The 20,097-nt window shown below is 51.3% G+C and overlaps 6 protein-coding genes and 1 non-coding gene across 7 annotated transcripts; 6 read left to right on the forward strand and 1 right to left on the reverse strand.

Annotated features, from left to right (window-relative positions):
* The first annotated feature begins 78 nt into the window (after positions 1 to 78).
* Positions 79 to 2,798, forward strand: BO66DRAFT_384244 (bifunctional anthranilate synthase/indole-3-glycerol-phosphate synthase). The gene is made up of 2 exons (XM_025646090.1): positions 79 to 139; positions 242 to 2,798. The coding sequence occupies exon 2, from the start codon at positions 253 to 255 to the stop codon at positions 2,560 to 2,562; it is 2,310 nt and encodes a 769-aa protein (XP_025498949.1). The 5' UTR covers positions 79 to 139; positions 242 to 252; the 3' UTR covers positions 2,563 to 2,798.
* A 430-nt stretch (positions 2,799 to 3,228) lies between these two features.
* On the forward strand, positions 3,229 to 4,499 carry BO66DRAFT_423766 (BRCT domain protein; the record flags this gene model as incomplete). The annotated part of the gene is made up of 4 exons (XM_025650129.1): positions 3,229 to 3,403; positions 3,464 to 3,700; positions 3,927 to 4,030; positions 4,149 to 4,499. 4 exons carry the CDS (start codon positions 3,229 to 3,231, stop codon positions 4,497 to 4,499), a joined length of 867 nt encoding a protein of 288 aa, XP_025498950.1.
* Positions 4,500 to 4,732: 233 nt separating this feature from the next.
* BO66DRAFT_359766 (snoRNA-binding rRNA-processing protein IMP4) lies at positions 4,733 to 5,962 on the reverse strand. Its single transcript, XM_025644981.1, has 2 exons — positions 5,920 to 5,962; positions 4,733 to 5,842 (listed from the first exon to the last, which is right to left on the reverse strand). The coding sequence occupies exons 1-2, from the start codon at positions 5,923 to 5,925 to the stop codon at positions 4,958 to 4,960; spliced, it is 891 nt and encodes a 296-aa protein (XP_025498951.1). The 5' UTR covers positions 5,926 to 5,962; the 3' UTR covers positions 4,733 to 4,957.
* Positions 5,963 to 12,958: 6,996 nt separating this feature from the next.
* BO66DRAFT_218558 (putative C2H2 transcription factor) lies at positions 12,959 to 14,136 on the forward strand. The gene is made up of 2 exons (XM_025642655.1): positions 12,959 to 13,405; positions 13,481 to 14,136. The coding sequence occupies exons 1-2, from the start codon at positions 13,137 to 13,139 to the stop codon at positions 14,001 to 14,003; spliced, it is 792 nt and encodes a 263-aa protein (XP_025498952.1). The 5' UTR covers positions 12,959 to 13,136; the 3' UTR covers positions 14,004 to 14,136.
* A 944-nt stretch (positions 14,137 to 15,080) lies between these two features.
* Positions 15,081 to 15,152, forward strand: BO66DRAFT_t300. The gene has a single exon. It is a non-coding gene; the product is annotated as a tRNA-Gly (tRNA).
* Positions 15,153 to 15,678: 526 nt separating this feature from the next.
* BO66DRAFT_218567 (dual specificity protein phosphatase family protein) lies at positions 15,679 to 17,114 on the forward strand. The gene has a single exon (XM_025642656.1). The coding sequence runs from the start codon at positions 15,886 to 15,888 to the stop codon at positions 16,837 to 16,839; it is 954 nt and encodes a 317-aa protein (XP_025498953.1). The 5' UTR covers positions 15,679 to 15,885; the 3' UTR covers positions 16,840 to 17,114.
* A 211-nt stretch (positions 17,115 to 17,325) lies between these two features.
* BO66DRAFT_475320 (uncharacterized protein) lies at positions 17,326 to 19,584 on the forward strand. Its single transcript, XM_025653220.1, has 2 exons — positions 17,326 to 17,890; positions 17,972 to 19,584. The coding sequence occupies exons 1-2, from the start codon at positions 17,390 to 17,392 to the stop codon at positions 19,457 to 19,459; spliced, it is 1,989 nt and encodes a 662-aa protein (XP_025498954.1). The 5' UTR covers positions 17,326 to 17,389; the 3' UTR covers positions 19,460 to 19,584.
* Positions 19,585 to 20,097: the final 513 nt, after the last annotated feature.

The raw sequence follows: 20,097 nt of genomic DNA on the forward strand, positions 1-20,097 counted from the left end.
CCGCTGGCGGCGGCGGCGGCGGCGGCGGCATTTGTTGGACTGAGTCAATGGAGGGGATGTGCGATTGCTTGCGGTTACACAACAACTCACTTCGTTCTCTCTCGCAACACTGCTCGGAGGGTTTCGTCAACTCTGGGAGGTGAGTTGGTCCTAGATCTCTCTCTGGTCTTCCTTCCTCTGTATAGTCTTCATTTGATCTTTCCATTCATTCTAATCTGTCTTTCACTCTCTCTCAATTCAGATATAGCAAACATGGCGAGCTCCGATCTCGTTGATCATTCCCCCCACCATCCTACCCAGGCTGCCCAACTCAACAGCGCGTCGAATGTCATCCTTATCGACAACTATGACTCCTTCACTTGGAATGTCTATCAGTACCTGGTTCTCGAAGGTGCCACTGTGAATGTCTACCGTAACGATCAAATCACTATCGAGGAACTTATCGCCAAAAACCCGACGCAGCTCGTGATCAGCCCGGGTCCTGGCCACCCCGAGACCGATGCCGGTATAAGTATTGCTGCAATCAAGCACTTCGGCGGCAAGATCCCCATTTTCGGAGTGTGCATGGGCCAGCAATGTATGATCACTTGCTTTGGAGGAAAGGTCGACGTTACCGGCGAGATTTTGCATGGCAAGACATCCCCTTTGAAGCACGATGGCAAAGGCTGCTACGAAGGGTTGCCTGCTAAGCTCGATGTCACCCGGTACCACTCTCTGGCTGGAACTCATTCGACTGTTCCTGACTGCCTGGAGGTCTCCTCTTACGTGCATCTGGCCAACGACAATGCCAACGACAAGACCATCATCATGGGCGTGCGACACAAGCAATTCGCTATCGAGGGTGTCCAGTTCCACCCTGAAAGTATTCTCACGGAGAATGGACGGACTATGTTCAGAAATTTCCTGAAGCTTACAGCAGGCACCTGGGAAGGAAATGGGAAGCACTTCAATGAGCACAAGACCGTGGTTTCCTCTGCGCCTTCGGCTGCCGCCCCGAAGACCGATAAGAAGAAGTCTATCCTTGACAAGATCTATGACCACCGCAAAGCTGCCGTGGCTGTGCAGAAGACTATTCCTTCGCAGCGGCCAACCGACTTGCAAGCTGCTTACGACCTCAACCTTGCCCCCCCTCAGGTGTCCTTCCCCGACCGCCTTAGAAAATCCCCTTATCATCTGTCCCTCATGGCGGAGATTAAGCGGGCTTCTCCTTCCAAAGGCATGATTGCCGAGCATGCATGTGCGCCAGCCCAGGCTCGGCAATACGCGAAGGCTGGAGCCAGTGTCATCTCCGTCCTTACCGAGCCTGAATGGTTCAAGGGCAGCATTGATGACTTGCGCGCTGTTCGTCAAAGCCTGGAAGGCTTCACCAACAGGCCTGCTATCCTTCGCAAAGAATTTGTCTTTGACGAATACCAGATTTTGGAAGCGCGATTGGCTGGTGCTGATACAGTTTTGCTTATTGTGAAGATGCTCAGTACCGAGCTTCTTACAAAACTGTACAAATATTCCCGCAGTCTCGGAATGGAGCCACTGGTTGAAGTCAACAACCCGGAGGAGATGAAGATTGCAGTGGATTTGGGAGCGCAGGTCATTGGTGTCAACAACCGTGACCTGACTAGCTTTGAGGTCGATCTCGGAACCACAAGCCGACTGATGGACCAAGTTCCTTCCAGTACCATTGTCTGCGCGCTGAGTGGCATTTCTGGGCCTAAAGACGTGGAAGCTTACAAGAAAGACGGCGTCAAAGCGATCCTGGTCGGTGAGGCTTTGATGCGAGCGGCGGACACGTCTGCATTTGTTGCAGAATTGCTCGGTGGCAGTGATAAGAGCGTTGAGACTAAGATCCAGAGCTCTCCACTTGTGAAGATCTGTGGCACACGATCTGAGGAAGCGGCAAAGGCCGCCATCGAGGCTGGCGCTGATCTAATCGGTATTATTATGGTACAAGGAAGGAAACGACTTGTTCCGGATGACGTTGCATTGCGGATCTCACAGGTTGTCAAGACCACACCTAAGCCCGCCAGCCCGTCCAGCCAAATACCTGACGCAGCAGCTGTGGACTACTTTGATCACTCTGCCTCGATTTTGCGTCATCCCAATCGGGCTCTGCTCGTGGGTGTATTCCAAAACCAGCCATTAGAGTACATCTTGTCTCAGCAACAGAAGCTCGAACTTGATGTCGTTCAATTGCACGGCTCTGAGCCGCTCGAGTGGGCTAGGTCGATTCCCGTCCCTGTCATTCGCAAATTTGGTCTCGACGAGCCCGCAATTGCCCGGAGATCTTACCACACGTTGCCCCTACTAGACTCTGGAGCTGGTGGATCTGGTGAGCTCTTGGATCAATTACGTGTCGAGCGAGTTTTGGAGAGCGACAGCGGTCTACGTGTCATTCTTGCTGGAGGTTTGGATCCTACAAATGTCGTTGAGACGATCCAAAGGCTCGGCAAGTCCAGCGCTAAGGTGGTGGGCGTGGACGTCAGTTCTGGCGTCGAGTCCGACGGCGCACAAGATCTGGAAAAGATCCGCGCCTTTGTTAAGGCTGTCAAGAGCCTTCATGCATGATCTGGTGTCTGGCTTTTACAATACATTCATACTATGAGTTAACCAATTGGGTCACATCAATCTCAGTCTTACTTCCGGTTCATTTCAATTCGTATACTCTAAGGAATAGGACACCAGGGTGTTCTGGTTATGATTAAATATACTCACATAGCTGTCACCTCATAGCAGTTTATTCTTAAATGAACTATTCACCTTTTGTCACTCTCTTTCTATTACATGGAATGGAAAAGGGCAAGCTTTGACTTGGGTTGAATATACGTGCTTACCCCTACTCTATATCCATGTTAATAGATTATTTATCTTCTTCACATGCATACATCACCATCTTGTGAGGTTTGTCTCAGTCTTCGGGTTCTGACAATATCCTCTCGGGCCTTAGCCACCTCGTAATTGCCTGATGGTCGAACTTAGGGCAAACCATACCCAGGTCTCTACTCATATATTCTTGATTTATCTCTACCTCCCACTTCAATATCCTACCCATTGATCTCCTGGTTGACATTTCTCCTCTTCTTTCTCCTCATTCACTTATACTTCTCTGCTTTCAAATCACCAGAGAGCCAACATAACTTCACTCTGCTATCTCCTTCATGTTCCTGCCTCTGATGCACTGAACCCTCCCATCCTAACTCCCTCCACCCACTACACCCCAAACAGCCCGAAATCATGGGCAAGACATTCCACAAGATCCACGCCAGCTCGGCAGGCAAATTCCCCAAAGACGGAGACAAAATCCCGCAATGGATCCGCGCCAACGGAGGCGAATACCATTCGGCTATCACCCCGCAAGTGACTCATCTCATCACGACTCTCGAGGCGTATAAGAAGAATATCGCGCCAGGTACAGTGCACTTCTTGCTCTTAGCACTTAACGCAACTGCTGTCTCTAATGTTTGACCAGTCCGCGAAGCCAAGGCGCTGAAAAACATCAAGATCGTCACCTTCGACTGGCTGGAAGATTCCTTGCTCGGCAGGGGCAAGAAGCCAAAACGGGTGACCGAATACCTCCTGGAAACGATTGTAAAGGACGAGGAGAAACGGAAAAAGAAACCAGCTCGAGAGGCGTCTCGGACCACGAAGCCGGTAGACGCTGCAGCGGCCACAACGCGGAAGGCTGGTGCCGCGAAGAAACCCGCAGGTATGCCCTCATCTTTTTCCCTCGCGAGTCGTCATCTTGTTCCAAGCCACTGATGGTGAGATAGGAAGGATCAAGAATCCAGACCCTTTCGGAAAGGCGACGGCCAAATTCAAGGCTGGAACCGCTGCGGGTAGGTGGAATATACTATATATCATCGTCAGGTGATAGACAGACGGATGTCAAGATAGAAGCCTTTTAGGGTACTAACGCTCGACTGGACTCACAGCTAAGTATTGCATCTACGTGGGCGAAACAACAGGGATCAAGTACGATATCCCTCTGGTGCGGTTCATGGCCTGTAGAAGGTCGAGAGAGAAGATCCGTCTCAAGGTCAGTCGGTCTATCTACGAGTCTTCAGCCATCTTTTGTTACCACCATGAGAATCGCTTTATCAACAATGAGATTCGCGAGCAAAGAAGCTGAGAATGTGTTACCCTACCTGCTTTAGGTATACGAATCCAAGGCCGAGCCACACGTTTACGCTACGCGCATGGAATACAGTCGCACCGGAGCAGCTTGTGCCCAGATGTTGACACCTCTGGGAACTAGTTTGAAGATAGCTATGGATGCATTTGAGGCAAAGTTCATGAGTAAGACCGGAGTAGCCTGGGCTGATCGCTCGAATGGGGTTGCGCCTCCTCCGAAGATGGACAAGGAAGGCAATCCGCTGCCTGCGGACAAGGGGTGGTATTTCTTCGAAGACGGCCAGAGCATATTATCCCAGTACCTTCATTCTCATACTGCTGTCGAAGACCAGGGGCATGAAGTCGAAACAGCAGGTGGGGCCAGCTTGGTTTGATAGACGCAAGGCATTGCTCTGGGCACTGGAAATCGAGCAGAAGTTAATGGTCGCAGGCGTTGACTATAGTCTGAATACCACTGGAGAGCTTACTCCCGGCTTGGTCAACTCAGTTCTAGGTGGTGCTAGATGCAATGGGGAGAAGCGGTGCGCTGGGGTTTGGTTGCAGAATAGGTGATCATATTGCAATTTGCCCTAAAAAGGCACCCATGTAACTACAGTTATATATGCTGCCGAATCAGTGAGCGCCTCACCGAATTAATAAACTGGGCCAAAAAAAAAAGATGATGAAGATGATTTATGTTCTTTCAGATGGGTATACAAATAGCGACCTAAAATGCCAACGGTGCGAACATACGACCAGGAAGCTCCTTCTAACACCTCTTTGCGCCAAATCAAACTTTTCCTGTAGCCTTTCGTGCTTGACAGCGAAAATGCTAGCTGACCGATCCTCATGCTCACAGATAATCCTTCTTCTTGCTTGTCCTCGTGTATTGCGTGAGGGCCCATTCCACATCACCGCTAGATCCCTTCTCCAGGGAGCCTCCACGGATCTCGAACAGCCTCATGGTCATGCGAGGGCCGACTTCCGCCAGCTCCACATCCCGATATCCGGTCTTGACGAAGACGTGGTGTCGCACCTCGATACTGTCCTCCTTGTTCACGAAGCTGACGACCCGATTGCCAACCTTGCCATCCTCGCGGGGCGGGAACAGGTGCTTCAGGATTTGCACCACACGGAGACCCAGCTTGGTTGTGAACCCCTCGAAGACGAGATGGGGGTAGCTCTCGGAGACGGTTCCGCGAGCCGCGTCGGGGATATCGGCACGGAGAACGACATTGTGAAGGGAGAAGCTGGCCGTGGGGCCGTGTGGCAGGTGGGAAATGGTCATTGCCGTAGGCGTACCACGGTGTTCGTGCAGGAGGATCATGTCGGTCAGCGCTGCGGCGGTCGCGCTCGAGACGAGATCGGGCAGGACGAGATTACCACGGTTCAGACGGATCGCGGTGGGCAGAAGCAGACGGATTTCTTTGGCGAAGGTACCGAGGCGGACAGAAGGGCTGCGAGAAGTTGTGACAATAGGGCGAGGGTCGGCGATACCCGAGGTGAGCGCATATTCGTCGTCCAAGTCCACCTTGTCGGCGTCCTTGCCTGCACTGTCTAGCGATTCATCGTATTTGAAGTCTTCGCGCAGGGATTTGTCATTGGCGATAGAGGGGTCGAGGGGTTTGCCGGAGGCCAGCGACGCCTTCAGTTGAGCTCGCTTTTCGGCGATAGAGGCATCGCGGAGGGTTAGAGCTCTCCGGTAGAGATAATCTCGTCGCTCACGGGCTTGACGGCGCTGGAGGTGAAGTATGTCAGTATACTCGATACGAAGTCGCAAGTAACTCAGCAGCTCGAAAAAGAGCACAAACGTACCAACATCTTGGGTGTCCAGCCTGTATTTGGATTCTGATACAAAGATCGGATAAGTTATCGAATGATCGAATGCGGCATGCCGCCCATCTTTTTTTCTTTCCTAAATTGCCGCTGTGGTCCGCCTTGGCCACCGGACTGTGGAATTTGGCGGCAAACAATCGCCGATAACTTGATCGAGCCCGATCGCATACCACCCGCCACTTAGTTCTCCGCGTGACAACCTTACGCCTGGTCTAAGAGGGCAAGCCGATACACCTCCCTGTCAAGTAAACTCAGTGGCGGCAGGAACTCGCTGTGACTGAAGGTTTGACTCCCCTGTGTTATGCGCAAGTGAATTCCGCTTCGCTGAAGACCACTGCACCTCTTCTCTTCTCACTTCCCTCTCTTTTGCCCCTCTACCGTGACACACACTGACAAGTTGGGACTCGAGATTATTAAGAACAAGCTGACTCGCGGACTTTTGTAGTGCCACAGACGACGGGCTTGTCCGCTGCACTCATTTAATCCCTACGACCCGCCGTTCTTGTATCACCTTCCGAACTGCGGCGGCCGAGGTATCTTTCGCTTCTTATACCTTTGCTATCCTGCGCCCACACATATCACTGCGTCTACGACCTCTGTCAGCGATTCTTAACACCAAACGCCAGCTATGGCTGCACCGGTCGATGAGAGGATTGCTGCAGACCTCGATGAGTCTCATCAATTCCGTCCCCGGAGACATGATGACGACGACGAGGGTTCCGACCACCTAGGAGATGATGATGCTGAAAGCACCGCCAGTGCTACTGTCGCGGAGCGTAAGAACAACGAAGGACACTTCGATGAGGAGAAAGAGCTTCCACCGCATGCGTGCTCGTACGTATCTTAAAAGACCGCCCCTCATAGCTCCCCTCTTTGCTAATATGAGCTTGCAGGTATTGCGGTATTCACAATCCGAGCAGCGTCGTGAAGTGCCTGGCTTGCAGCAAATGGTTCTGCAGTGCTCGGGGTAACACATCATCTTCTCACATTGTCAATCATCTCGTTCGGGCTCGTCATAAGGAGGTCCAGTTGCACCCCGCCTCATCGCTCGGCGATACCATCCTCGAGTGTTACAACTGCGGCACCAAGAATGTTTTCCTCCTCGGTTTCATTCCAGCCAAGTCCGACACCGTTGTTGTCCTGTTGTGCCGTCAGCCATGTGCCGCCATGCCTTCCTCCAAAGATATGAACTGGGATACCTCTCGGTGGCAGCCTTTGATCGAAGATCGCTCGTTTCTTCCCTGGCTTGTGGCTGCTCCATCCGACCAGGAGCAGCTTCGCGCACGCCACCTTAGCCCGCAGTTGATTGCTAAATTGGAAGAAATGTGGAAGGAAAACTCTCAGGCGACCTTCTCGGATTTGGAAAAAGCCACAGCCGTGGACGATGAGCCTGCACCTGTTCTATTGCGTTACGACGATGCTTTCCAGTATCAGAATATCTTCGGACCGCTAGTCAAAATAGAAGCAGACTACGACCGGAAACTGAAGGAGTCTCAGTCTCAGGATGGATTGATTGTGCGCTGGGACCTCGGTCTTAACAACAAACACCTAGCCAGTTTTATCTTGCCCAAACTCGAACTCGGTGATGTGAAATTGGCTGTCGGTGATGAGATGCGCTTGAAGTATAGCGGTGAATTGCGCCCGAAGTGGGAAGGTGTCGGATATGTCATCAAGATCCCGAACAACCAGTCTGATGAAGTGACTATCGAACTGCGGGCCAAGGGTGACCACAAGTCTGTGCCTACCGAATGCACGCACAACTTCACGGCTGACTATGTTTGGAAATCTACCTCTTTTGATCGCATGCAGCTCGCTATGAAGACTTTTGCTGTCGATGAGATGAGTGTCTCTGGTTATATCTTTCACCGTCTCCTTGGACACGAAGTTGCAGCTGCGCCTATGAAGACCCAGATGCCCAAGAAGTTCAGTGTTCCGGGACTCCCAGAGCTCAACAACAGCCAGATCAATGCGGTTAAAAGCGTGCTTCAGAGGCCTTTGAGTCTTATTCAAGGACCCCCCGGAACGGGTAAAACCGTCACCTCGGCTACCATTATCTATCACCTTGCCAAGATTAACGGTGGTCAAGTCCTGGTTTGTGCGCCCTCGAACGTTGCTGTTGATCAGTTGTGTGAACGTATCCACAGAACTGGTCTCAAGACGGTCCGTGTGACTGCGAAGTCGCGAGAGGATGTTGAATCTCCAGTTGGTTTTCTTTCTCTGCACGAGCAGGTTCGCATCAACGACAGCAACATTGAACTTATCAAGCTCAACCAATTGAAGGCTGAGCTTGGCGAATTGTCCAGTCAGGACGAAAAGCGACTCAAGCAGCTCACGCGTTCCGCAGAACGAGAGATCCTCAACAATGCCGATGTCATCTGCTGTACCTGTGTCGGTGCTGGTGATCCACGTCTTTCCAAACTCAAGTTCCGCACTGTTTTGATTGACGAATCGACTCAATCTGCTGAGCCGGAGTGTATGATTCCTTTGGTTTTGGGCTGCAAGCAAGTCGTCCTTGTTGGTGATCATCAACAGCTGGGTCCTGTCATCATGAACAAGAAGGCTGCCAAGGCTGGTCTGAATCAATCGCTCTTTGAGCGTCTTGTTATCTTGGGATGTTCTCCTATCCGCTTGAACGTTCAATACCGCATGCACCCATGTCTTTCTGAGTTCCCTTCGAATATGTTTTACGAGGGTTCTTTGCAGAACGGTATCTCTCCTTTGGACCGTCTCCGCCGTGATGTTGACTTCCCTTGGCCCATCCTTGATAACCCTATGATGTTCTGGTCAAACCTGGGTAACGAAGAAATTTCGGCCTCCGGTACTTCCTATCTCAATCGCACTGAAGCGACAAACGTTGAGAAGATTGTCACTCGTTTCTTCAAGGCCGGAGTGCAGCCCCAGGACATCGGTATCATCACTCCCTACGAAGGCCAGCGTAGCTACATCGTCAGCTCCATGCAGGCCACTGGTACTTTCAAGAAAGAGCACTACAAGGAGATTGAGGTCGCATCCGTCGATGCTTTCCAGGGTCGTGAGAAGGATTTCATCATCCTTTCGTGTGTTCGTTCAAATGACCACCAAGGCATCGGTTTCTTGAGTGACCCCCGCCGTCTCAACGTCGCGCTCACTCGTGCTAAATACGGACTGGTGATTTTGGGAAATCCCAAGGTCCTGTCGAAGCATCCTTTGTGGAACTGCCTCTTGCAACACTTCAAGGAGCGACATTGTCTTGTTGAGGGGCCCTTGTCCAACCTGCAGGAATCCCTCATCCAATTCAGCCGCCCGAAGCAGGCATATCGTGGACCCCAGCGATTCCAGATGGCGTTTAATCATGCCTCCAACGTGACCAGTGGATTGATGACAGGGAAGAATGGCCACCGCAACGAATTCCATGATACTGGATCCGTTGTAGGATATATCCCCGATGATGTTTCTTCTGTTCATTCATCTGCTCTTGGTGGTGTGAGCATTCCTTCCGGCTACCCGCCTATGTTTCAGAACTTTGCCGACTCGTGGCCGGCCCTCCCAGGCGGTCGCCGGGCCAATGGGAACCGGATGAAGGGTGCCCCTAGTATTGCTGGAGAGTCCATCGCAGCCACCGAGTCTGATGTCACGGGCAGCATCATCGACGGAAAGACCGCCGATCAAGGGGGTGTCAGCCTTGCTGGTTTGAGTATCAACGACATGACCAAGCAGCCCAGTCTCAGCCAATCTGACCGTCTGAAGCGTTATGTGGAGTCTGGAGGACGTGAGCCTTACAAGCCTGGTGTTCCCGACAACGGCAGCATCTTTGGAGGCAGCTCGACTAGCATTCGTGTCACCCGGGGTGTTCCAGGGCACATGCACGACGACGATGATACTCGCAGCGTCTCGACTGCTTTTGCCAGCCAGATTGGGGGAAACTATGATTGATTGAAGAGGTCTTGGCAAGTTCAGAATCGGGAGCTGACCCTGAAGCTTCTACAGTCATCCCCACAGACTTCTGAACAGCCAGTCGCAGATTCGACTGGACTGGCTGTCCTCGGACAAGACTCGATGTCCTGGCGCTCCACATGGCCTTGGCGATATTCTCAAGGAAGGGGGATCCCCTGTGCTTTCTAGGGCAGCTTCAGTATAAGCAGACCCTCAACAATAGGAGACGATTGCGACATCCTCGTTCTCTTTTCGGCACTCTTGTCGGTAACGGATGGAAGTCTCGAGTTTCGAATTGCTGCTACCTGTCCACCGTAGCGAACATCGGTTCTCGTCACACTGTGGTGCAGTCCTACAAGACCCTACCCACGGTATGTGATAGGCGAGGGCTGTATGCAATATCTCGTACTATGTCTCATGAATATCATTGATAATAGTCGCTCGAAAGAGTCAGCGGTATGTCATGTCAATTTCTCCGCTCACCGCTGCGCTCGGGAGTTACGAGGCAACCAGCCAGGCCTACCATTATCGCGGACGAGGTGGATGAAGGTTTTTCAAAACCACCAATCCTAGTCCAACGTCTCTTGCTTTTCTTCCGCTACCATTGCTTTACATTGCTTATTGTCGTATTTCCAACCCAATCTAAAAAGAAAACTCATATGCGAACTGTGCCATTATCATGGCGTGCGAGGCTATGTCTGTTAGTTGAAGAGGTGATGTGCATACTAGCATAACACTTTGTATCGTAGCTTGGTTTCCATGATGCAGTCCGACCATTCTGATCCGGCACCTTCGATTCTTTGACTCAAACCAAGAACAGCATAGCCACATAGCGCCCTTGATCGGCGGAAGTAGGAACAAAAAACATAGTCGAGAAGTAGCAGAGCTCTGATAGGCATCCAAATTTCCAGCGTTCTTCCTTGCCAGCTGCTCAGCATCATAGGCTTATTGGTATACAATTGTCGAGGAGCTCTCATTATAGCTTGGATAGGCGTGCGCGTAATAGCTTCATATGTGAGGACAGGTCACGACGGCTCAGGTACGTGAAGTTGACAGAACAACAGTGTGAAGTAGGCACAAGCTACCCTCCGCACTGATCCACATAAGTTCGAAGGCAGAAGAGACATCCATATCTCACCTTGCGCAGCAATCCTTGCACAGTACAGAAGCTTTCGAGAAGACAGTCATCAGAGCCTCGTCGATCAACCTAAATATAACTACCCAGTGCTTTGAAGGCTTGTCCTGGCGACGGAGATAAGAGAAGGATCAATCTAATTCACTGAATCATGTAGAGACTACGATTATGATGGAGGTATTATCGATGAGTGGTGTTGATCGTGGCGGGACTGCGCCACTAATGGCGATCCATACAAGTAACTTAGGTATACGTATGTAATCCCGGACAGGGCCTAAGTCTGTCTATCTCTGCAGGCTCGATAGGCTCATAAAACCGAGATGCCTAATTTTCCTTGTCTGAGTAACAAGAACTATGAGAAGCCACTGAGAACGAACATGCAGATGACGCAACTCCTTGACAGCTTTTGTGGCCATGCCTTGGGAGAAGCATGAATGGCTGGTTTGATCGGCAATAGGTATATTCGATCGATTATACCCGATACCGGGCTACTGGACAGCCACAGCCACTTGCATAGACGATATACTTTCTTGTGCAGGAATCGAAGAAGAACAGGGAATTGTCTTGGGACAGGTGAGCAGCTTAGCTGACGAAAGTCCTGGATGTTTAATAACGCAGCTACATGATGTGCGTAGGGATGAGCTGTACTCCGTATTGCCGATGAATCTACCAATGTATGTAATGTGCAGTAAGTTGACTAGTACCCTGCGCGTCAAACAAATCAGCCAGGATAAGCCGCGCCACGACCCCTGCTTGTTTCCAAAGCATGGAGCGTAGCGTCTCAGGTGTCTATTGAGCCCTGTCTTTCAAGGTTGATTGGTGGATATGGTTTCTTCGAGTCTGGTGTGGAGCAGCGCTTAACGGTCTCTGTGCCTAATGGATGGAGTGGCTCGGGATTGGGCGAGAAAACGCAGTATGCTACTAGTAGGTATGTGCTCCGATGCCGCAGGAGGTTTGGGTACCTAAGGTAGTAGACTGCCTGGGTGAGAGATATAATTTCAAGCGAGATCTTGGCACAGTTGAGTTGAGTGAGAGAGACGGTGCAGAATGTATTGGGGAATGGTTTCCAGGTTCATCATCCTACTAGTAACTTATTGTCTGTTGGCAGGTAACAGTGGAGGGTTGAGCACTCCAGCGTTGGTTCAATCTATCGCCAGCCGAGGCGCCCTCGATATGTCGGAATTTCCTAAAATAGAAACCTGACTTCGCCACAGCAGTCAGGCAGTGTGGCTGAAGCATGACCTGCACGTGCCGTAGTGATTGCCAGGCAGCAATGAGGCACGCAAAATCTTTCTTGCCTGGTATGTGGCGGTTCGTACAGTAAACCAATGGTGACTACTCCGTAGCAGTACTGTAGTGAGGTGCGTACAGTAAGTACAACCAACACCTCAGCTTTGGCCTGGGTCGACCAGGAATGAACAGTTCGGGCTTATCCTGCCGATAAACCTCCCTTCCCCTCGCTTGGTTGCCTGATGTTGACTTTCTGCGTGACTCACTAGTCGCAGCCTAAACAATCGCTCAAAAGAGTTTGCCATCAAGATTTTTTGGGTGATTCGGCGCCTACCAATACAACTAACGCCAACCTATTGTGTACCATTGTCCGCGCCGGACAGATATAACGCGTCTCTGATCACACCACGTGTGCAAGGCATGTTGAGTTGATATTCCAAGTACCGGTCAGAATCAGTAAGCCAGAATAATCACAATAGCAATAATCATAATTGTCTACACTGTCTACATACATGAACCAACGTTTCGCCCTGGTTAGGTTGTGTTTGTTCTCCCATCCCATCCCATCCCGTTTTCTCGCTGTTCCAGTGGCGGTTTGCCAAGCCTCCAGCTGCTTAGTCACTCGATGCCTGGCTTAGTGTCCTAAAAATCCTGGCAATCCGCCCTTCCGAGTTAAGGAACCAACATCCATCCTCCAGCCAGTGCCACCCGGCTCAAACTAGGTCAAACCAACTCGATTTTATACCAACTTGCTTGTGCTTTCTTTTGCTACCCCTAGATTTTGTTACTTACTACATTCCTTTTTCTATTTGTTCGGTCATATAGACCTTGGTCTCGGAGTCTTTCGGTTCAAACTTTTTCGATTCCTCCTAGGGACATCTCCGCCCATCTCAATTGACGGCGGGGTTGGAACTACGCTATGGGTGACGGTTCTGATTATCCTAGCCCACGAAGTGAAGGTCCCGGCGGACCTACCTCAGTTTTAGTCGCTACCCAGGAACCGCTTGTCGCAGCACCCAAGATGAACGTGAACGAACAACTCCCACCCAATTTCATGGAAGGGGCGCGTCCGCGACTGTCGGTGAGGCGAGCGCGGGATCCGCCCAAGAACTCTGCAGGCCAAATCTACTGCGATCACCCGGAGTGCCAACAATCGCCTCCCACTTTTCGCCGTCCATGCGAGTGGAAGTAAGTTCTTCTCTTCTCCCCTTTCGAATTCTGTTGAAGGGCCGGAAATAGAATGCTAACAGGTCATTGTAACAGTAAGCACATGGACAAACATGACCGCCCCTACAAGTGCATGGAACCCGGGTGTGACAAGATCCAGGGATTCACATACTCAGGCGGTCTTTTGCGGCACCAGCGCGAGGTGCATAAGAAAAACATCAATGCCAAGAAACCACTGATGTGTCCCTACGTCGATTGCAATCGCAGTACAGGAAACGGGTTTACGCGTCAGGAGAACCTGAAGGAGCACCTCCGCCGTCGCCACATGCATACCGAGAATGGTCCCGCACCAGAACTACCGCCCATCCCGTCTCCGGATGATCTGGAAGACGCCGCAGCTCTTGGCGTGCCTCCTACCTTGAAGCGCAAGCGCAGTGCTATCGATGAGGATCCTACCTTGGATCTCTCCGAGGATGGTGGGAACGGCGTCACTCTCCGGAACGAGCTGAAGAGACTGCAGCTCGAGGTCCAGGAAAAGGATCGCCGGCTGGAAGAACTCGAAAGGATTGTCGCTGGCCTGCAGCAAGCTATACCGCAGACCGCGACCTCTCAAGGATAGATGCCCCCGAGGCAAAGACTCTCTACGATTTACATGTTTCTAACCCCCACCCCCCCAATCCTCTTTTCTCCATCTTGTCCGTGTCATTCTTTATCCCAGACACTTCCTTGATGCTTGAAATCTCTCTCTTTATTTATGGTCTGCACTATGTGGTTTGCATTCGATGGGCGTTTTCATATGCAGAGTACGGGCCCTGGGTTCGCGCGATTCTGTCTACAACATCAGTGGGAGGCTCGTTCATATGGTTGGTCTACATCTCAGAATGCATGGATAAAAAAATCAGGCAGCTCTGACGATATGGCGTTTGCTCGAGGTCGAAGATACAGACCAGGTGGTGTTCTAATGGTTCCTACTCTTTCTTTATTTCCTGAAATATACCCAGGCGTTTTTCAACCTAAGTTTCCTTTGTTACTCCCAGTCTATCCTCATGCTGTTGTCTCTACTCCGGTGCGTAGTTATTTTGTCCATGTTGGGATTTCAAAGGAGTCGCATTCGTTTATAATGCCTGTCATAATATCCTCAGACATATTATCACCTCTAGTGGCTTTCGAGGATTCACGATTCATCTCATCTCGTAATCATTGGAACCGACGCTGCGGCATCGAATCCCAGAACTCCAAGCCACGGCGCAATCATAGTGGTGTTGGTGTGATGTACGCATATACTCGCCTCCTTCGTCTAGCAAATACAAGGCGCTGACATGCTGGGCTCACGTGGCTGACAGCTCGGTGTATTGACTCTCTGTCATTCAGCCTCGTGACATTCAGGATCCGCAACTCCTAGACCGTCATGAACCCCACGGCCGCGGCAAGCATACACCTCTCACACAGAATAAGGCTTGCTTCTCTCTCGTGATTCTTGCTCTGACTCATGTGCTTCCAGCCCCGCTTGACAAAGCGCAAGCTGGCCTTGCAAAGAAATGCAGCCCGAGCTATGGTGACTCATGCCATGTAGTTAAAGAGCTGCCGATGTTTGCTATCGGGTTACGCAAGGATTCATCGATGGATGGTGTAGATCCAACAAGCTGATATTCTGGCTGTTCGAGGACCACAACTGAGTGGCAAATTTGAACCAACAGCATCGTTGGTCAAACGGTTACGATACTTGTCTTCCAAACAAGTGGCCCGGGTTCGACTCCCGGACGATGCAATTAACTTTTGCGGTGATCCTGTTTCAGCTTGATTTTTTTTGTGTAACTCACCATGGCTGGTGAGGGTCTGGATGCCGCGCGCACTCGTCTCGTTGAGCTTGAAGTCATTGCTAGTTTATTTTGAGCATGTGACGTGCGTGTACTGTACTGTACTCCGTACGTCGGCGGGGATGCGTGCAGGATCGCCTCTTCCTTGACATATAACCCCGCCCTGCCAACGTCAGATATGGATTGTTGTAATACTCGTAGTTTACTTTAGTAGTTACCCATGTGCTGAGTCAGTTGACCAAATGATTGGGCGAGACTCTATAGGCTAACTCTTCCACTACTATCCGATTCACGAGTGTGTCTGTACTACCGTACCTGAAAGCAGGGAAGCCAGCCACTTGCACAAAGGCGGTGATGATATAATGAACAGGAGACAGGAAGAAGGGAGTCTATCAAATGAATCAAGGCAGTCCGAACAGTGAATGGATGGACCTTTCCACCCTTCATGCGTACCTCTCACACTAGCGTCTCTTTGTTCTCACGACTCGATGCTTTTGGTTGAGCTTCAAATCAGAACTGTTCCATTCTCCACTCTCCCGACACAATCTACCCGCCTCTTCTTCTGATGGCTGTGATCATGACTTGATAACAAAACAAGAGATCAACTGAAACATTCAAAACAGAACTCAGAATCGCTCACTAGATTTCTTTCTCCTGGCCCAAAGGCTTACGTCTCCGGCAAGAATGGCACTGACATCGTCCCTGGCGGAGGACGCGACGTCCCAAGGTGTCGGTGCTCGGTACACCCCGAATCATGAGTACAGCCTGGGAACTCGCAGGCAGAAGACCGACCAGCCCACGGTGTCTTACGAGGAATTCGATGTTGAAGCCCATGCACCCGTCAACGCCGAGAACCATGCCTTCCAGGCGGGCGAATTCGTGCCTGACGGATTCTTCAACCGAGTTGGTCCTTTGTGCTTCACCATCCCACCTCCAATGTTTCAATGGTCCTACGAGATGCGCCGGCAAGCCCAGCCTTTGTTGCCATTTCTCTACCTGGGTCCCTGGAGCTGCCTCGCCGACCGCGGCCGCCTCGTGCAGGAGGGAATTACACTTCTCTTAGCCGTGCGGGACAAGCGACTCGCCATGGCCAGCCTGATCAGCGGCAGGCGGGCAGCGGAAGCTCTGCAGATAGAAGACGGCACCGTTGACTTCGCTGACAACCAAGAACTTATCACGATGCTGCCTCGACTCATCAACCACATCAACGCTCATGTCGCTTCATTCCCCGCCGCTGAGCCGAGCGGCCATGCCCGGAAGAAGGTCCTGCTCTTTTGTGAGACGGGGAATGGTCCATCGGCCGTGGTTGCGATCGCGTACCTGATGGTGATGCTCAACATCAGTCTGCCGCAGGCACTGCAGTATGTCTCCGCGCGCCGCTTCTGTATCGACATCGATGATCCGGCGTCCCAGCTGTTGTTGTCCTTCGAGAGCATCCTCGATGCCAAGCGGGATGTCGAGGAAGCTAGACGAGCGAGCGAGGCAAAGAATACTCCGGTCAGGGGTGCGTGTAGAAAACGGGATGCCGCTGAATTCGATATGGTTGAAGAGGATGGTTACGCTATGGGGTTGGAAGCGGGGGAGGCGGCGGATGGGAACAGACGACCCCTGGCTCCCTTCGAGGATCGGTCAGGATGACATACATGGATGTATGTGTTTCGCGGGCACAAGATAAGATATCAGTAGATGATGTCAAAAGATGTCATGGCTGAATGAGAACGTTTTCCCGAAATCTCGCTAGTATTTGTGTGTGTGTGTGATAATTTCTGTATGAGGACAATCTTGCAGCTTGCCTCTCTGTTACATGACCTAAGCAACACCTATAAAGGAAATAATGATGTCTATGTGGCTTGATGGCTGGAGTTGCTTAACTCCTGCTCAGCAGATACATGGTAATTGAACTGGGTGAGAGTTCGAATGATGTTCGCTGCTGCTGGTGATGGTGAGTGGCAGCCTCACTTCACTATCTCATGTTTTCCTCTTTCTAAAAAGGGAAGTCTCGTTCATTCGGCCACTGCACCGATCACCTCACTCTCATTCACCAGCCCTCCACATGCCTTGGGACTCTCCTCGCTTTTGTATTCCTTGTCTGGTATTCGACTCCGATACACCTCTTCGTTTTCATCATCTTTCTATTTCTCTTTATTACTTTCACCCTCATGTCTTCTTCACCTGACGCGGCAGGCTCATGATGAGACTCCGCGAGACCATCCGTCTGCCCAATCGGCTCAACGAAGAGGCGCACACTTACACAACCCCAAGAAGAGCGCCACGTCGAGTCATCAGCTCATATCAGTCCAGGGCCGATACCTTCAATCCCAACCTCCCCCCTGCGGCTTTCCCCACCTTGGATCGACCGCGCCACCCGCAGCTTCGCACCGATGACCCGACTCACGAGGGCAAAGACAATGGCAGTCGCAAGCGCTCGTACGACTGCATGATCAATAATGCTGATATCGATGGCCCGGTCTTAGAGACGGCTGCGGAGCCCAGAGCCGAATGCGAAGAGATACCCGTCGAGCAGATTGTTAACATGATTGCGAGTAATGGCGAGCTCAATCAGATCTACGTCAACAACATGGCCATCATGGCTCGAGCAGAATCGGAGAGCGCGACGTTCGAGAAGAGTATGGAAGACAGTGACACGGACGAGGAAGAGGATGAAGAGCTTGTTGTTGAGCCACTTACGGTAAGGTTCCTATGTATATTCAGGGAAGGGCCGGGTTCAGAAAGCGAAGGACTAACGCGACGTGTTGATCTGACGCTGCAGGCTTCCCAATGGCGCGATCTGTCGCCACAAATGCAGGTTGAGGTCTTCGAGAATGTGGAGGAAAGCCATAGTCGACCCGCCAGGATCTTGCTTGGGATCTCAGAAGAGGACATGAAGGAGCTAGAGCACAATCGAGGACTTCGCACGAAGCAGCTGGAGAGGGAAGACCGGCTACTGGAGGCAATGCGTGCGAAGCAGCTCAGAGCGATCCTTCGGACCAACAATGTCACCCCGCGAGCCACTCAGGTGCAGCCGAAAGTGGCATGCCAGATGATTCTGCGCCAGTATCTTCGCAAGATCAAGCGGGCTATCGCACCGGATTTCCTGGTCTGTCCGGCCGATGAGGTACTCCGCGCTCGGAGGTTCTTACTGAAACGTGAGATGGATGGGGAGCTTGCAGGCGATTGGAGGGGTTACACGACCAGATTGCAGATCTCGGTTGATGACTTGCGTCGTGGGTTGGCAAAGAGCACTGTCCCCGAGCCTCATCCTTCTGATGCTTCTGCCATGAGCTCCGCGGGTGGTGATGCAGTCGATAACACAGCGTTGCGAGTGACCGATAGAAACTCAGCTCAGGTATCCTTGATCAACGGCATTGGTACAAAGTGTCCATCTATGCTGAAGGATATCTTGTTATGCCAAGGTCAAGTCAAAGATCCTCCTCGATGGCTACTTCTCAGTCATCGGGATACAAGCAAGAACTATCACCATCCCAATTGGGACAATCATATTCATACTCAGCTTATCAGCGAGGAAAGTTTGGCCCAGAGAAGACATCCCGAGTTGCAGTACATACAACCGAAGAATACCTTCAAGGAGTTCCCTCCGCTGAGTTTGGTCTTCTTCGAGCGTTGTGATCCAATACTGGCCACACGAAAAGGCGACACTGCTACAACGTCCGGCATGAACGACCGCCACCAGAGATATCCTGACGCCTCGGCTGGAACATCCCAGAGAGCAGCTTGGGGGTCCATGTCAATTGGTTCGGGCCACTCCGGTGGGATGAAACGTATGGCAGTCTCCATGCGTATCAGAAACCACCTCAACGGAATGGTGATAGAAGCACACAAAAGAATGTCAGAAGGAGCAGCCGGAGAAGCCCAGCAAGAGGAGCCATCCAAATGCCGCACATTGTTACCTGAAGATATATGGACCCCTCCTACAAGCCCTTCTCAAGTGCTTCGCACGACAGATTTTCTGTCGCTACAAGATGACGACAATTATGCCTTCGCTGAAAGCGCGGAATTTCCGGGAATCGAGGACACACAGGCGGAGTCGCCTGATGGCGTGATGGATGATATGCTCAGTCAAGATACAGAGGCGTCATCACATACCACATGCGAGTCAGACCCCGTGTTAAAGATCAAAGAGCAATCGAGCAGCGCCAAGCCGGACGTTAGTACAAGGTCTGAAAGCGAATCCGTCGGAAGTGATGCAGATGAATATGATACTGCGGACGAAATGGTCCTTGTACAGGTACCAATCTAATCGTGGTTTGCAGATGGAATGGAACCACGGCGAGGTGACTGCGGCAGTTAAAGGACAGCTCCATCTGGTCCTATCACTCGATGTTCTGTCCCAAGGAGGAGGAAGCGAACTGTAAGAATAAGATGTCTGTGGTCTATGTACAGTACAGTACAGATGTAGTTGAAATCTAGATGACAATATCACATGATAATCTCGATAATGATTGATCATCATGCTTGCCAAACTAATCCACATGCGTGTGTATAGCTCAACTGGGCAGCTCGAAATCAGATCATGGATAGTATACTTCCCTATCATCTCAGCAGTCGTACGGTTAAGCAACCGAACTCGAAATTGCCCTGCAGGAAACGGGAAGCTTAGCCTCTCTTTCTTTGCATGTGACTTTGGCGGCATGGAAGGCAAGAAGCCTCAGGCAAAGAAGAAAATCAATCAAAAGATGGTCCGTGCGCCCGCAACGCGCCTTTCCGCGTCTCCTCCGTAGGTAAGCCTTCCGCCCACCCATTCCGAGTCGTCACCACCACGATTGGCGTCTGCAGCATCGCTGTTTCAGTTTTGTTTCTCTCGAGTTGATTGCAATTGTCAAGTCCTTGCAGGGATACTGTCTTGCGCATACCACCACCTTAATTCGATCCGACAGA

This window comes from Aspergillus aculeatinus (assembly GCF_003184765.1).
Source record: "Aspergillus aculeatinus CBS 121060 unplaced genomic scaffold BO66scaffold_68, whole genome shotgun sequence".
NCBI lineage: Eukaryota > Fungi > Ascomycota > Eurotiomycetes > Eurotiales > Aspergillaceae > Aspergillus > Aspergillus aculeatinus.

Bases quoted from the DNA above. Each gene is read 5' to 3' on its own strand.
- BO66DRAFT_384244 (XM_025646090.1), top strand. From the start codon at position 253: ATGGCGAGCTCCGATCTCGTTGATCATTCCCCCCACCATCCTACCCAG.
- BO66DRAFT_218567 (XM_025642656.1), top strand. From the start codon at position 15,886: ATGGCACTGACATCGTCCCTGGCGGAGGACGCGACGTCCCAAGGTGTC.
- BO66DRAFT_218558 (XM_025642655.1), top strand. From the start codon at position 13,137: ATGGGTGACGGTTCTGATTATCCTAGCCCACGAAGTGAAGGTCCCGGC. The intron at 13,406-13,480 runs GTAAGTTCTTCT...TCATTGTAACAG, and splicing joins CGCCGTCCATGCGAGTGGAA to TAAGCACATGGACAAACATG.
- BO66DRAFT_475320 (XM_025653220.1), top strand. From the start codon at position 17,390: ATGATGAGACTCCGCGAGACCATCCGTCTGCCCAATCGGCTCAACGAA. The intron at 17,891-17,971 runs GTAAGGTTCCTA...CTGACGCTGCAG, and splicing joins TTGTTGTTGAGCCACTTACG to GCTTCCCAATGGCGCGATCT.